At 32.5% G+C, this 17,397-nt stretch overlaps 2 protein-coding genes across 3 annotated transcripts in view; one reads left to right on the top strand and one right to left on the bottom strand.

The window, feature by feature from the left end:
- Window positions 1-17,113, top strand: part of LOC100118582 (pre-mRNA-splicing factor SPF27) — a 79,665-nt gene extending 62,552 nt beyond the window's left edge. Inside the window, exon 3 of the mRNA XM_031921517.2 lies at window positions 16,583-17,113. Coding sequence (XP_031777377.1) covers window positions 16,583-16,913 — 331 coding nt within the window. The 3' untranslated portion in view covers window positions 16,914-17,113. The remainder of the gene's footprint in view (window positions 1-16,582) is intronic.
- The window catches only part of LOC100117424 (major facilitator superfamily domain-containing protein 6), a 380,954-nt gene that overhangs the window by 12,121 nt on the left and 351,436 nt on the right, over window positions 1-17,397 (bottom strand). The window lies entirely within an intron of this gene.

Here is a 17,397-nt window from a genome sequence, read left to right on the forward strand (position 1 = left end):
TATCCGAATTTAAATCTAACCTCAAATCATTCGTGTCGGCATTTAGTTAGTAAACTCTGTTATAATATTTTTCTTTATCTTTTATACATGTAAATGAACCTGAATTTGTATATTTTTGTAAGGGCATTTATGCCCGTTGATATGATAATAAATAAATAAATAAATAAAAAACAAATAAATAAAATTAATTTAAATTCTTTTTATTTTGGATTGCACGTTACGGTTATAAATAAATCTGTTCTACCACATTTCCTCATTCTAGCCATTCCATTCTGATAATGTTGTTGCATATATCTAGGACCTCCGATGTATGTTGATGGTAGTATATAGAGCTTTCTAATTTTTCCTTTTTTTCAAAATTATTAGCAATATTTGAAGCACTATTAACGACAGCATCTAATAGACGATAACATTCCATACTTAAGGGGACACAACACCTTTAAACGCTGAAAAAAAGAACTCTGAGAAAAATGTATAAATTTTAAGTAAATCATTTGAAATTTTTTATAGATATATTTAGCATAAATACCTTCAATGTTATCATGCTAAAACCTTCATTATTCCTGCTGGCCCATTGTGGCACTCGGTGCAAGAATTTGTGAACTTTTTCACTATCCGTAGGATTCCAAGTGAACGAATGGTTCTTTTGGGCTCAAACTCAAGGAGGATACTTTGTACACTTGCAGTTTTGATATGAATGCAGGGATTTTAAATTTGAATGTTAAGAAATGATTTGGCGATGAAAAAACTTCATTTTTTTCTTTTTTTCGCTTATTCTGGCACCTTTTTGTGTATAAAACATTTTCTAAACATTTAAATCAAAATCCCTGCATTCATACCAGAACTACAGGTGTACAAAGTATCCTCCTTGAGTTTGAGCCCATAAGAACCATGAGTTCACTTGGAATCCTACGGACAGTGAGCTGAAATCAGTAAAAACAACATTTAGAGAAAATCAACTTTAAAGTTTATAAAAATTGTTGAAAGTGTAACTTAAATTAGTGCTTACCAAATCCTTTGGGACCAAGTTTTCCACACACATAGACCTTGGCTCTCAGCAATTATGAGGTATGTTCACTTATACCTCTGGGTTCTGTACGGCTTTTCTTACCTGCAACCAAAAAAAGGCATTTTATGAATTTTTATAAAAATGTGATAAAAGGGTTATTTTATCCTTGATAATAATAACACTTTATACTTATCTTTTCTTTTGGTCACTATGTAGAATCTTCAAGTTAAAACTGCAGAAAATTAGCAGTCTAACCTCCAAATGTTTGATCCGGGTGCTCCAATCTCTGTAGCGGCTTTTTCTTCTATCACTGCAGTCTTCATAGAGTCCTTGGCAACTTTCTCACGTACTTCACTAAATTATTCGTTGATTGTATCATATGCAGACTGAGCCATGGGTTTCAAGCAGCCTATCAACCCACAAAATGTTGATAGACCACCGTCTCCAAGTCCAAGAGCACGAAAAGTAACCACTGCTCTTCTGTTGTTCTCCCAAGCATGGTTCTAGACGCAAAGTTTTCTGCATGACTTGATAGCTGCCAGCTGACCACACTCAACGCACACTATTTCAATCTTGAATCCTAATCCTTGAGCTTCAGATTCGCCAAGTTTAATTTGACCATGGCATTGTTTGCAAATAAAAGTTCCTCGAGAGCAGGAAATAGAATGTTGATATCAATCAATCTATACCTGACCACAGAAGTTCCTTCCGTTGCTGGAGTTTGTATCTTTCTTGCTGAACTTGAAGTTCTTGTCCTGTTGGCAGGTTCATCCTCGCATGTTGCTCCTAGAAATCTTCTTGGCCTCTTCTTGCCTCTTCCTCGAGAGTACTTCTTGTCAGGATGGGTACTCGCAAGCTTTTCCTTGGCATCTCGATTATCACACATATTTTTAAAATCACTACACTTCACACTTTTTTAAATAACTTCACTGCTCTGCTTTTACACTAACACTGCACTTTTTTTCTTTTAAGGGTTATAAGCTATAAGCTATAACCCCAAAAACACTACAAACACTACTTAGATTAATTTAAAAACACTTTTAAGAAATATCAGCTTTTTTAATGTATTACGACATCAGCTGTGTTTACTCTTTGTAAAACACATCCCAGGACTATATCAGCTGTGTTTTGAAATATTTGCTGTCTGCTAGCAGAACAGCAGAACAGTCGCTCTGTCCTCCTCAGACGCATTGATTCTAACCTACCCACAGGAGGCGCGCGGGCGCGCGATATTTGAATTAAAATAAATATCCCTACGTATCAATCGTAGCCTTAATAAGAAGCGAAACTAGAAATTTATCTCCAAAATAACGCAAATACATCTTATCAATACGCACTAATTTATTTACTAAAATATGTATACGGAGCATAATATACGTATATACTACAGCATAACGGTAGCATGGCAGCCGGCAGAGTAAATTGCGTACATTATTACACTAATAATAATATTAATTATTTTAATTTTATGGTTTAGTGTTAGCTATTCATTATATATATATATATATATATATATATATATATATATATATATATATATAATATTTCGAATATATACATATATATGTATATCCGAATTTATATATATATATATATATATATATATATATATATATATATATATATATATATATATATATATATATATATATATATATATATGTGTGTGTGTGTGTGTGTGTGTGTGTGTGTGTGTGGATATTTTTTGTTTCGAATTTAGAATTTAAAGTTTATTTTTCTAACTGTCGTAGTTTTTTAATATTTCCGGTTTCAAAATTGTACTTTCTATTACAAATCAATGTATATTTTTCGTGTTTCAAATCTTTATTATTTAAAATTTTTACTTCCCCCTACCCCCTGTTAGGAATTGACATCAGGAAAAAATATTTTAACAAAACTTGAATTTTATCACAAGGTTAATCGCGCTAGTTACTATTACAAGGCTTTCAGAAGAAGGAAGCAAAACTCGACAAGTAAAAAGTTTAATAATGAAAAAAATATAATACATTTCTCTTAATAAAAATCGTCTTAATAAAAATGGTATATTTTATACTTAAGACGAAAATCACTGGAAAAATGTTTACTTGTCCAGTTTTGCTTCCTTCTTCTGAAAGCCTTGCAATAACTAGCGCGATTAACCTCACTCCTTACATTAAAATATTTATTGTAATAGTGATAAAATTCAAGTTTGGTTAAAATATTTTTTCCTAAAGTTAATTGCTTAATATGTACCTGAAAGAGAATATAATTACCTATCTTTTTATTGCGGAACATTTATGTTATCGTTCGTCGTTCTTTTATTATACGCCATAAACCGTAATATTTAAAAATTGTTTCAACTTGAAAACTAAATGTTGAATCTTAAAAAAAAACATGATTATTGAAAGTTATTACGACTATATTCCACTTAAATTTTAAGTTATTTCATGGGACAGATCCTGAGAAAAACATCAAAAACTGAAAAAAGTCGTTTTACTATGTGATGCAATAACTGGAGTAAAAAAGCAATAATCATGTTCAAATTTTGGATTTAGTTAGGATTATATAGTACCTTGATCCCTTTCTTTAGGCTGTTTATGAAACCAGTCAGTTTCAAAGATATTAAGCTTCAAAATTTTGTTTTCTCACCCTGTATACTATGAGTCGTTTTTTCTACGTGACGCAATAACTTGAGTAAAAAGACAATAATCAATTTAAAATTTTTGATTTAGTTAGCATTATATAGCACCTTGATCCCTTTCTTCGAGCTGTTTATGAAACCAATTAGTTTCAAAGATATTAAGCTTCAAACTGTTGTTTTCTTACCCTGTATACTCTATATAACCGAAAACTGCATCGCTTGGATCTCAGCTTCAATTTAATGGATTTTAATCTATACCTAGGCTTGTGTTTTTCTGTTTTTGTTTTACCAATTTTTCGACAACAAGATTTTCAGTTACGCATGCGTGTTTTTTCATGGCGATTTTTCGATCACTAGTGATTTTAGATACGTTCCGCGAACTATCCTTATCATTATAATTATTTCTAGGTACATACATCATACGTGGACGGCGTCTTGGTGTACAGGGTGGCTGATGAGGAGATCTAGGTAGTTCGCACTTGGTTTTGGTGTCTAGGTGTAGAAATCATTCGAGGGTAGTGAACGCGAGCGAAGCGAGCGTTTTTTGGTAGTATATATTTAAATCTACATTTTTAAAAATGATTTATATTGATGTGATTTTTAGGCACTCGCCCCGTATAAAGAGTTTCGAAGATCTCACTGCAACTGTATATTATCGCACTCATCACCATGTATATCTATATATGGGACGTTTCACGTCAACCGGGCCATCAGTGCACCCAAAATTTGGGTTAACCTAACAAGACGTTTGAGGTCTCAAAATGATCGTCTGGTCAAGGGCTTTTGAAAAAGTTCTGGTCTTTTCAAAAATCCAATGTGGCGCATAAAATATGGAGCCTGAAACCCACGTTTTCATAGCACATTCAACAAAAACAATAGTAAAAATGTTCTAATTTGTGAAATATCCCACCAAAAAGCATGTACAACTCATGATAGGACATATTATTGACAATGCTGACGGAATATCCGTTTTATGTAAAATTAGATTTTAAGGTTGGCGCTGCAATCGCATGAGTACAACGAAGTACGCGTAAACATCCGTTCGTATTTCCAAGATTTTGGAAAAACAAAAAGTTCGATCAAAATTTTCTTTCGGTAGAACGATTCATTTACTTTGAGGTAGTTCACTTAAAAAATTAATATTCTTACAGATTGCTGCAATTTTTTAAATATATCCTATTATGTGCTCTCTATAACGTGATAAAAATTTGTACCCCCCAAAGGGTATGATTTTTCAGACTAAGTCTAAATTAAGTGTACATTTTGTTTAATTACGAAGAAAATAAATCTTACATCTTTTTCAAAAACTAGGTCATGATTTAAAATCATAATACAAATCAAGGAAATAAAAATTTGATAGGGCAAGCGGTGCTTTTTACAAAGTTACAGCAATCGAAAGTTTCAATTCTATGCTATTAGTATATCTATATATGCGCGCAGTTTTTCTCACTTTTCTAAGTTTTGAGGATATTTGATGCTCGAAACACTTTCTATCAATATTTTGATATACAAAACAAAAAATTCTAGAGTTTTCACACTTGATAACACTGCATAATATTTAAAAAAATTAATTTACTAATTCAACCTCGAATTAAGAATGACTAGGCCAAGTGAACTACCTTAACACTAGGGCACTACAGACTCGGTTTTTTATTAGCAAACTTTATTCAAAAAGTTTTATGTAATAGAAAAACAGAGTTTTTTGGGACGACATCCCCTTAAATATCATCACAATTAATTTGTTAATCGCGAGCGAAGCGAGCGTTTTTTGGTAGTATATATTTAAATCTACATTTTTAAAAATGATTTATATTGATGTGATTTTTAGGCACTCGCCCCGTATAAAGAGTTTCGAAGATCTCACTGCAACTGTATATTATCGCACTCATCACCATGTATATCTATATATGGGACGTTTCACGTCAACCGGGCCATCAGTGCACCCAAAATTTGGGTTAACCTAACAAGACGTTTGAGGTCTCAAAATGATCGTCTGGTCAAGGGCTTTTGAAAAAGTTCTGGTCTTTTCAAAAATCCAATGTGGCGCATAAAATATGGAGCCTGAAACCCACGTTTTCATAGCACATTCAACAAAAACAATAGTAAAAATGTTCTAATTTGTGAAATATCCCACCAAAAAGCATGTACAACTCATGATAGGACATATTATTGACAATGCTGACGGAATTCCAAAATCAAAAATGGCGGAATCAAAATGGTCGACATTATACCTCCACCAAACCCATTTTACCGCAACAAATGATTTTTGATCAGTTTAAAGTATCGATATGGGGGTTTTCAGGGTCACTGAATCTTATTTTAACCTCGACATTTCAAAATTCGAAATGGTGGATCCAAAATGGCAGACATTATACCACCACCAAACCAATTTTACCGCAACAAATGATTTTAGATCAGTTTAAAGTATCGATATGGGGGTTTTCGGGGTCATTGAATCTTAGCTTGACATCGAAATTTCAAAATTTAAAATGGTGGATCCAAAATGGCGGACATTATACCGCCACTAAACCAATTTTACCGCAACAAATGATTTTAGATCAATTTAAAGTATCGATATGGGGGTTTGTGAGGTAAATGGTTATAAATGTATTATCGGAATCAGTATTTGTGCACATGAATCTTATATTTTTCCGGTCTATTAGATTTAGAATTATCTGTCTGCGGTTTTTGCATTTACATTTTTCTATTGTTCTGTGTATATGTATATGCCTGCGTGGATGAAAAAAATATATAATTTAGCCAAATGAATCAATCTTTAATGACATTTTGTGCACTCTTATCAATTCTGTCTCCTCGTTCGTTGAGTTTTTACTGGTGATAAATGGCTTTCGTCGATATCATAAATTACTCTGTTCCTAGGTTTATTGGCATTTGAGTAATGCATGACTTTCAACGTTCCATTATTTTCTGGGATAAATCCATGCCCCATTTGTATGTTTGTGACAGGTGAACAATTTTTATCTATCGGTTGATTGCCACGTGCTGAAGATGACTTGATCAATATTGTGCTCATCCATAATGTTCTCAACGTAATTAGAAAACTTTTGAATGTCCGGACAAAATTTGCATTCATTCAAATAACAACTTGGTTTGGGATCCTCGCATAGAACGAAATTCAAACAATCTTTATAATTCTTCAGAATATTGTTTGAGATTTTTTCTATATGTACTGCGTCAATCATCGCTTTGAAATTTTGGTGTATCGTACATACACATACATTGTGTGTACCATAGGATCCTGCAAAGACACAACATTTTGGTCTCAGTTCCGCAAACTTGGTAAGCCCAATCGGATGTTCAGGAAACTGTTCTTTAAATTGATTATGAAGGTTCTTAATATCAGTAAATAATAATCTTTTCTGCACTTTTATTTTTTCACCATATAAATAAATACTGACGGTATCTTTTTTATTTGGCATAATTCTGCTGTTAAGATCATTTTCGTAAAAATTTTCAACTTTCTGAGTAGTTTCTGCAGGTATTGTTTTTCCACGTTTTGCAACAGGAGAAGCCAAAACTCCATCTGATTCTCTTAACTGTTTTGCTTTACGAGCAATTCTGTGAGACACACCAAATTGGTTCATAATTTTACGTATTGCCGAGTGTTCGGGCAAAATAGTAAGAATACTGACACGTAATGGATCGTTCTCCGGCAGGGACTGGAATTTGTTTTTAAGTCCAGTTAAAATATCTGTAAGATCATCTTGCATAGGTGCATCCGTGTTTGAAACCGAAGGTGAGTCAGTCTCTGATTCAAAATCAACACTCATACTGACGTTTGGAGATGATAAATCATGTAGTTTGTAAAAGGATTTTCTACATGTATTACAAATCAGTGAAGATGTTGGATAATCAGGATAGACATCTTGAAATTCTTTGGAGATCTACCTAAGAGATTTGCTGTGTCCTATATTAATATCAAATGGATTAACGCATCTATCGATACGATATTTTTCGTAGGAGAAGACATTGTTGTAGGATATGAGAAAGCACAACCAAAACAAAAAAAAATGTTAGAAATAACAAAATTACGGCTAGTACAGTTGAACAAGGAATTGCGATAAAGTAAGACTTACTCAACAACTGCCTTAAAAAGGATGTTGAAGAAGAAGTCACCAATGTATCTATTAATGTACCTATTAACTATCCTAAAAAGGACTGTTGGAGAAAAAGTCGCCGATGAATAAAGCATTCCTTGAAGAAAATATTCCTTTCTATGGGTTGCTAAACGTGGGAAGGAGTTGGGTGTGTAGGTAAAAAAGAGGGATGAATATATAAGGAATGAAATAAATCACTTGAAAGCAATAAATTCCTTTGCCACAAAACAGTTTTATTTGCTGAAGTCTTTGCACAAGTTGTCATTGGACACGAGCCGTGTACTTGCAGCATTAGGCTGTTGGAAGAGGGGCGAGGTACAGCGCTGGACCGGGCCTCCTTATGTGCCCTCCGCGGCGCTACTTCATTTGTAGGTAATGCGCAGCCGCCTAGCGGCGCGCCGCGGTGATAAGCGCTGCAGCATGCGTGGCGTGTTCGGCGGGTTGCGCATTAGCAGGGGCTTTTCGCGAGAGAGCCTGTGGGTGGGTTATGACAAATATCCGCCAGTTTATATTGGCTATATTGAATTTTGAAATTTCGAGGTTAAAATAAGATTCAGCGGCCCCTTAAACTCCCATACCGATACTTTAAACTGATTTAAAATCGTTCATTGCGGTAAAATAGTTTTGGTGGTTGTATAATGTCCGCCATTTTGTATCGGCCATTTTGGATTTTAAAATTTCGAGGTTAAAATAAGGTGCAGTGGCCCCAAAAACCCTCATATCGATACTTTAAAGTGATCTAAAATCATTTGTTGCGGTAAAATTGGTTTGGTGGTGGTATAATGTCCGCCATTTTGGATCCACCATTTCGAATTTTGAAATGTCGAGGTTAAAATAAGATTCAGTGACCCTGAAAACCCCCATATCGATACTTTAAACTGATCAAAAATCATTTGTTGCGGTAAAATGGGTTTGGTGGAGGTATAGTGTCCACTATTTTGATTCCCCCATTTTTGATTTTGGAATTCCGTCAGCATTGTCAATAATATGTCCTATTATGAGTTGTACATGCTTTTTGGTGGGATATTTCACAAATTAGAACATTTTTACTATTGTTTTTATTGAATGTGCTATGAAAACGTGGGTTTCAGGCTCCATATTTTATGCGCCACATTGAATTTTTGAAAAGACCAGAACTTTTTCAAAAGCCCTTGACCAGACGATCATTTTGAGACCTCAAACGTCTTGTTAGGTTAACCCAAATTTTGGGTGCACTGATGGTCCGGTTGACGTGAAACGTCCCATATATATATATATATATATATATAAAAAAAAATATATATAATATATATATATATATATATATATATATATATATATATATATATATATATATATATATATATATATATATATATATATATATATATATATATATATATATATATATATATATACACGCGCATACTTTTACTAATTTTTATACGAAGTGACCTTTATTACACTTTTTGCACTCACACTCACTATATATACTGAATATACATTATTCTACACTACGCCTCGCTACGCTCGGGTGCTAACTGCGCCGTGTAAAATAGAACCATTTAAGTCACATGTATCGTAATGTACTAAAATTGGTGAATTTTGTATTATACTCTTGCGTCCACTAAACACTTACGTATGTGTAGATGTGTATGACATACATATACAACTACCGCATATAAACACAAAGTCTAAAACGATACATCTTTAATCTTACTTGCTCTGAACGTAACACTATGCCTGATAATTATAAAAATACATATAAATGATCAAAATGTAAATCATTAATTCAATGATATATGATTACTGCATCAAAGAATCGACTTCTTAAACAAATATTAAACAAGATACTTTTACTAAATTGTAATTTATGCATTGTATACATTAATTAAATTGTAACTAGATTATACAGGGTGAGTCATTTTAATCTTTAATCTCAATTATCTCGTTGGCAAAGCATGCCAGCGAAAAAAGTTTTAGGATTTTTCCCTGGCTATCTGATGATGACCTTGACAATGTCATTGAGCATGACCTTCAAGGTTATTTGAAGGTCAAGTCGATTTTTTCAAATAGAAACCCCTACTTTTGGCACCAGAAATGGAAAGAGCGGAAAATTTTACGTTCGAACATGTGATTTTGGAAACAAATCATCTTTTGTGCGGAAATTACCTTTGACATCAGCCGAACCCAGGATGTACCATCGAGGAGGTTGTCAAAAGGATTTAGCATCCCATTTTTTGTTTTATTTTTTTTGTATTTATTTTGTTTTTTCCCTTTTTGTTATTTTTTTGGTATTTTTCTGGAATGTTAACTGGAGTTAACCATTGATTAATTGTTCGAAATTACCGCCGTTTTGTTGGATGCAAAGATCAAGTCCAGCTCTGAATTGTCTTATGGTTCTAAGTAGAACATCTCGAGGGATTGCTGCACAAGCTGTTCGAATGCGTTCGATCATATTATCTCGTGTTGTTGGCCGTTGAGCATAAACAACATTCTTAAGATATCCCCATAAGTAAAAATCGGGAGGGGTTAAATCAGGTGAACGAGGGGGCCAGGCAACTGGGCCACCTCGCCCAATCCACCTGCCATTGTAGCGGGTGTTTAAATAATCACGAACAATGCGTGCATAATGTGGTGGTGCTCCATCTAATTGGATCCACATTCTTAGCCTTGTGGCTAGGTCTACATTTTCTAGTAATTCAGGTAAAATGTCTCGAAGTAATCTCAAAAAGTTTACCCCATTCACGTTCTCTTCAAAGAAATAAGGACCAATCAAATAGCCATTGATGATTCCACACCAGACCATAACACTCCAGCGGTGTTGATTGTCTATGGGCCTGAACCAATGAGGATTTTCATCTGACCAATAATGGCAATTATGTCTATTCAATTCTCCAGTGTTTCTGAATGTTGATTCATCTGAAAAAAGAACGTGCCTGAAAAAGTCTTGATCTTGTTGAATCATTCGTATTGCCCATCGACAAAAACGTACTCGCAAAATCATATCATTTGGAGTTAACTGTTGTGTTAATGTTATGTGATAAGGATGATATCTTCTCGCTCTCAATATTCGGGATGCTGTTGATTGAGGTATACCTATTTCTCTTTCTATTTGTCGAGTACTAATGTGAGGATCAAGATGAATAATCGCTAGAATGGTAATAACACGAGGATCGTTTTCGTCGTATTCATGATGACGGCGTTGACGAACAAAAGCTCCATTTCGAGCTCTCTGAGTTAAGGTTTGAATAGTAACATTACTTGGGTGTCTCCTATTGGGATAGCGTTCAGCATAAAGTCTGGCAGCTGCTGCATAATTATTTCGACTTTCTCCCAAAATCATGATCATATCAACGATTTCGTTGAGACCATAATCAGCCATGATCAAAATCAAAATAATTTGTTACAGACCAGTAAACAGGGAAACAGATTTTTTTCAATAATAATTATCGATTTACAAGAAGTAAAAAACATGATTAAGCTTTTCTGCACTAATTTGCTATCTACATAACTGTTAAGAGTAGTTCACTCTCAAAAATTGACACTAATACAAAATAATAGAATGACTTAACTACATCAAGAATTTTGAAAATTGACACTAATACAAAATAATGGAATAACTTTGAAAATTTTTGAAAACTGAAAAAATTACGAAAATTTTAGAAAATATTGAAAATTTCTGGAAATATTGAAAATTTTTTCATTTTTGAACGCATGTCACTCTCTTTTCATTTATGGGGCTAAAAGTAGGGGTTTCCATTTCAAAAAATCAACTTGACCTTGAAATGCCCTTGAAGATCCTGTTTAACGACAGGGTCAAGATGACCATTCGTTAGCCGGGGAGAAAACTGAAAACTTTTGTGGGTAACATTTTCTCCTTGAATGCATTCGAGTTCAGCTAACCAGTTGTACTGTTATCGGCTGACCAATGACCTTGACCATTGAATTCAAGGTCAAGGCAAGGTCATATTCAAACGTAAAATTTCCCGCTCTTTCCATTTCTGGTGCCAAAAGTAGGGGTTTCTATTTGAAAAAATCGACTTGACCTTCAAATGACCTTGAAGGTCACGCTCAATGACATTGTCAAGGTCATCATCAGATAGCCAGGGAAAAATCCTAAAACTTTTACCCGAAACTTTTTTCGCTGGCATGCTTTGCCAACGAGATAATTGAGATTAAAGATTAAAATGACTCACCCTGTATATAGCAAATTATAACAATCATAAATAACAATCATTATTGCATTGAAAAATTAATAATAATAAGAATAATAAAAATTAAAATAAGAACGATATTTTAATTATAATTTTTAATTAACCGTAAACAAATTTTTATGCAATTTTTTACTATAATGAAATATTAATGACATTATACTTTGCAATAAAATGCAACAAAATCATTTATATACAAGATAAATGATAATTTTAATAAATTAAAAATAATATACTTAACTTCATCATTTTTCTATCAGCCTCTTGACTAGAGGCTGATAGAAAAATTCCTCTGCTACAAAAATCATAAACATTGAAGAACCTGCAACAATAAAATAAATTCCACAAAGTAAATGCTCAATAAAAAAAGTTTTAAACAATAATTTTTGTTTCTAATTTATAATAAATCACTCAAATCTAATAATTCCATTGAAGTACTTTATTGAAGGCAGGATACACATACATGGAACACTTGTGAAATTCAACTAATTATATACATACACGCACATATATCACTAATAATTAGAGAAAAATAATAACGATTAAACAATATTATTATGCACCAACAATACATGCAATACAATTTACAATTTAAAATTGAAAAGTCAAAACAAACTTAAATCATATTTAGTTAGTATATTAGGAGTGTGAACTTCAATATTAAAATTGGATAAACGATCCGAATCATAAACTACATAATTGTAACTATAGAATAACATCATTAGTAATCTAAGGCAACTTCACTCCTTACACAATTTGATAGCACGACTCCATGGCTTTTACGGAAAATCAGAAAATTATTAATTTGTTAAATACATAAGCTTATACTTTTAACGCACAGAATGATATAATTTGCTCCATAAATAGAATTAAGAACTATTTAGATAAGAACACATCTATTTCAGAGAGAGAGCACACAGTGGCGCTGTCGTCGTTCAGCAAGTCTCAAAATGTCGGCCTTAACAATACGACATAAACCGTCATAAGTGTTATACAAAGTGTCGTAGATGGCGGGACTGTCGTACGTTGCAGTGTCGAACTGTTATTCCGGCTCCGGTATAGCCGTGGCTGCTAGACAGATGGAAGTTTTGCCACTGTCGTGACTAAAGATTAGGCCCGTTACACGTAAAAAGGAAAAGAAACAAATAAATACTGACTTACCATGTTAAATAAGTATTATCCCATAGTGCAGCATTTATCAGGAATAGGTTAGTCTGTTTCCTTAGCTCCCTGTTAAAAATAATGACGTCATTTTATGACGGCTTTGAGAAGATTATCATTAGATGACGTCATTTGAAGCTACAGATTGGAACCTTTTGTGACGTCCTTTAATGACGTAATTATTTTCTACAGGTTGTACTTCTAAATACTTATACTCTTAAATAATTCAAAATTGATAAAATGGTCGCCTATATAGGTGCTACCATCCGGATGGTAGTACGGGAAATAGGGGCTAATGTCCAAGAAATTAATAATTTTTAATAATTTTACTAAACAAACACTCACTTTCCGTATCAACGAGTGAATCGACTTCGATATTTTCGAAGAATATCTTAATTTCTGGGCAATGTGATATCTCTACTTCGCGACAGTCCGAAATAATATCGTGTAATAGCTCATTACGCGGGTTCTCCATAATGGACGCGATTTGTATAGCTGCGTCTGTCTTCCTTTGAGGTGGAAGCGCATCTGTTTTTGACGCAGCTACTGTAAGTTTCCTGAAGCTGATTTAGTTATAATATATATTAATAAATAAAAAACAATATTTCTTTGACGTTAGCCTCCATTTTCCCATTGCTAGAATAATGCTATTGCGAAAAAGGTCTCGTTGATTATTATGATTTTCCAATCGTATTATTAATTTTTCATAAGACTTGCATCGAAAACGCGCTTTCCGTCTACGAAAAAGTGGAGCGAAAGTCGAGTTTGTCAAGCCTGGGCGAAAGGCCTTTTTAGTGTTATTGTTTGTATATGTATAAATAAACACACACAGATACATATATCTTAAGGCGAAAGTGATTTTTCCCTAAGGGCGAAAGTGAGCACTACCGCCCGGAAGCGAAAGTAGACAGCACAGCCTCCAAAATTTTCAAAATTTTTTATATTTTCAAAATTTTTTAATTTTCAAAATTTTTATATTTTCAAAATTTTTTATATTTTCAAAATTTTTTATATTTTCAAAATTTTTTAATTTTCAAAATTTTTTATATTTTCAAAATTTTTTAATTGTCAAAATTTTTTATATTTTCAAAATTTTTTAATTTTCTAAATTTTTTATATTTTCAAAATTTTTAAAATTTTCATAATTCTGCATAGGCAGGCTAAAAAGAGCGCTATTTAGGCCCTGATTATAAAAAACGTTGCACAACAAGGGGCGAATTGGCTTTTTTAGACTCGGATGATGATTGAGCCCTCGTGTCCGTCTCGGGCACCTGCGGCGCCTTTGACTCCCACTCGTGCTTAATCATCATCCTCGCTTGAAGATTTTAAAATATTAGATATAAAAATTCACATGCACGAATAAAATTGTAAAACTTAACGTAATATTTCACATTAAATTTTACATACTGATCTTTACGTACAATTATATTTAAAATTTTAAGTAAAGTTTTACAATTTAATTGATTCATGTAAAATTGTACACGTTAAAGTTCTAAATTATTGCATAAAATTTGATGTAAAATTTGGTGTGAATGTTTTTAACAGGGTATCATTACAATCCCTAAAATGTTTTATACACAAATCAATGGTCATTAAAATTCAACATTATTTTTTGCTGCAGCAGATCAATAAAAGTATCCAAATAAAACTAGTCAGTTTTATTTGGATTATGCAATTGACGAATCTGAAAAATTGATCTGTTTCATAAGAATACGAATTTCTTCTATAAAGCATGGTCAGTATATTGAAAATACCACCAGATAACACAACCGGTAATTAGAACAGGAAAAAAAGACGATGTTTCCTCTCATCGTCAAGTCTTACCCCATTACAGTTTAATGAAATTATCAACAATATTTGAATATCTGCATACTTTGTGTGTATATGTACTGTGTCTATGTGTGTGCATGTATGTGTGTTCATCAGCGAACCTTTAAATATCGACGAGTGCCTTATGTGAAAAGCAAAGCGTTTCGCTTTTAGCGATATTTAGTATTAGATACAATTAGAATTGTACATAATTTTAAACATTTTGATATTTCAACACTAAAATATTTATATATGTATATATTTATGTTAAAGAAATGATTCAACATTATTTACAGTTTATGAATAATACTTTTCAAACTTTTCAAAATTTTTATCAATTATTTATTGATTAATTTCCGATTTACCCCTTAAGAGTACTTCAGTAAAGATACGTTATTCTGGTCACTTCCTGTTTATTTTTGGTATATTTCCGATTCATTCCCGGTTATTTTCGGTCAGTTCCGGGTCATTTTGTATTTTTTCCGATTACTTCCAGTTCACTTCCGGTCGACTTTCGGTCTACCTCTGGTCAACGTCTGGTTTACCCTGATCCCTAAGGAGGCGTAGTTTTGGGGATAAAGTGAACTTACAGCTGGAGACTATTAGACACATTTTAATATAATAGAGGATATTTGTGCATAATGTACAGAAGATCGCAAACTGATATTCTATTTGGAGAGAGAGATAGCCCCGGACATATAAAGAGCCTCGCTGCGCTGACGGAGTCATTACCCAGTCCCTAAGGAGGTGTAGTTTTGGGGATAAAGTGAACTTATAGCCGGAGACTACCAGACACATTTTAAAATAATAGAGGATTTTTTGAGTCCGTAATAAACATTTTAGAATATTCACAATTTACAACTTTTTACCGAATTTAAAATTGTGTTCACAAATACAACAATTTTTTACAAACATTTTTTTAATTATTTACTTTTTTCAGGAACCTTCTAAAATTTCCGAAACCTTTTAAAACGTTGAGGTTTGTCTGTCTTTGTCCAAGGTTTTCATGAACTTAACATCGGATATAATCCGAAATGTACAAAAAAAATGTATGTATATCATATCGTTTAAATAGTCCTTATCATGATTATCCTCAGCATCATCTGATCTGGACCATGGAAATTTTCATTTAGCATTTTTATACGTCTAAACTTGTACTATGAGTGTATACAAAAAAAGATCTTTTTCTGTTTTAAATAATACATAAGTATGTTTGTATGTGAGTACATATACACGTACAAACATACTTATCTCTTATTTGAAAGGTACGTACGGTACTTTGCTAGTGTTTATTGTTAATATTTGCAAAAACAAATTATTCAAGAATTACATTTTCCGAGACGAATCTAGGCATTTATATGCAAAAATAACAATCGATGTTGGAAAATTAATTTTTATTGAATATTTTTACGAAGTATAGGGATATTTACAGAAAACATCGTTTCCCAAAATAAAGAATTTTAATATTACGTAGATTGAATATTTTCACGAAATATAGGGATATTTACAGAATACATCGTTTCCCAAAATAAAGAATTTTAATATTACGTATAATTGATTCCCAAATGATAATATAATATAATATTGTTCAATGTTATTATTTTATTATTATTAAGATTATAATAAGAATAATTATTATTATTATTATTATTATTATTTTTATTATTTTTAGAATATCTAACTTAGAGCTTATGATGGTATATGGATGTGAAGCTTGGAAGACTTATTTAGAAGTTTTAATGAAATTAGTTGCAGAAGCTCAAAAACAGGTTCAAACACTAAAAAAATGCATTCAAGAAATAAACTGGCAAAGAAAATCAATGCAGACCCAAGGAGGAGAAAAATTAAGATCTTTAGAAGCTGAATGGGTGAAATTAGTTTCAAAAAATTATGAGATAGAGCAAGCTTGTGCTAATTTAGAAAATAAAACAAAAATCAATTCAAGGATTCATACTGATTCAAAAGTTGTATACATCGAAGAACACAAAAGTCTCTTGTATTAAAATAACATTACATTTTTTATAATTATTAAATTTCACAAATCATGTTTTATTGTTTTACAATATTAGCATCAAAACTTCCTGTTAGAAAATTCAAGATTCATTAAAAAAAATGTTTTTGAAAGATTATAACACTTAATTAAAAACTTCCTGTAATGTTATTTACAAATGTAACTTCTCTAAATAAATAAGTAAATAAATAATAAATGAATAAATATTTTATAAGTAGTACCATGGCACCATAGAGAGTAAACAAAACTAACCTTGGCCTCCCACCCGAGCCACTGAGGAGGTCAAGGTCGAAATTGTTTATTCTCCATAGTGCCATTTGTACTTTGAAGAGAATCCCCACTCTTCCTCTTTCTATGCAAAGTGCCTCTGATTTTTCGAGACACTTTGGAGAGAACCCTTCCCTCAACAAACTCGTATATGATGATATAAATATCTTCTTAAGCTAATTGTATATTTTTATCTTTTAATATTTGAT

Source organism: Nasonia vitripennis, assembly GCF_009193385.2.
Source record: "Nasonia vitripennis strain AsymCx chromosome 1 unlocalized genomic scaffold, Nvit_psr_1.1 chr1_random0012, whole genome shotgun sequence".
NCBI classification, from domain to species: Eukaryota; Metazoa; Arthropoda; class Insecta; order Hymenoptera; family Pteromalidae; genus Nasonia; species Nasonia vitripennis.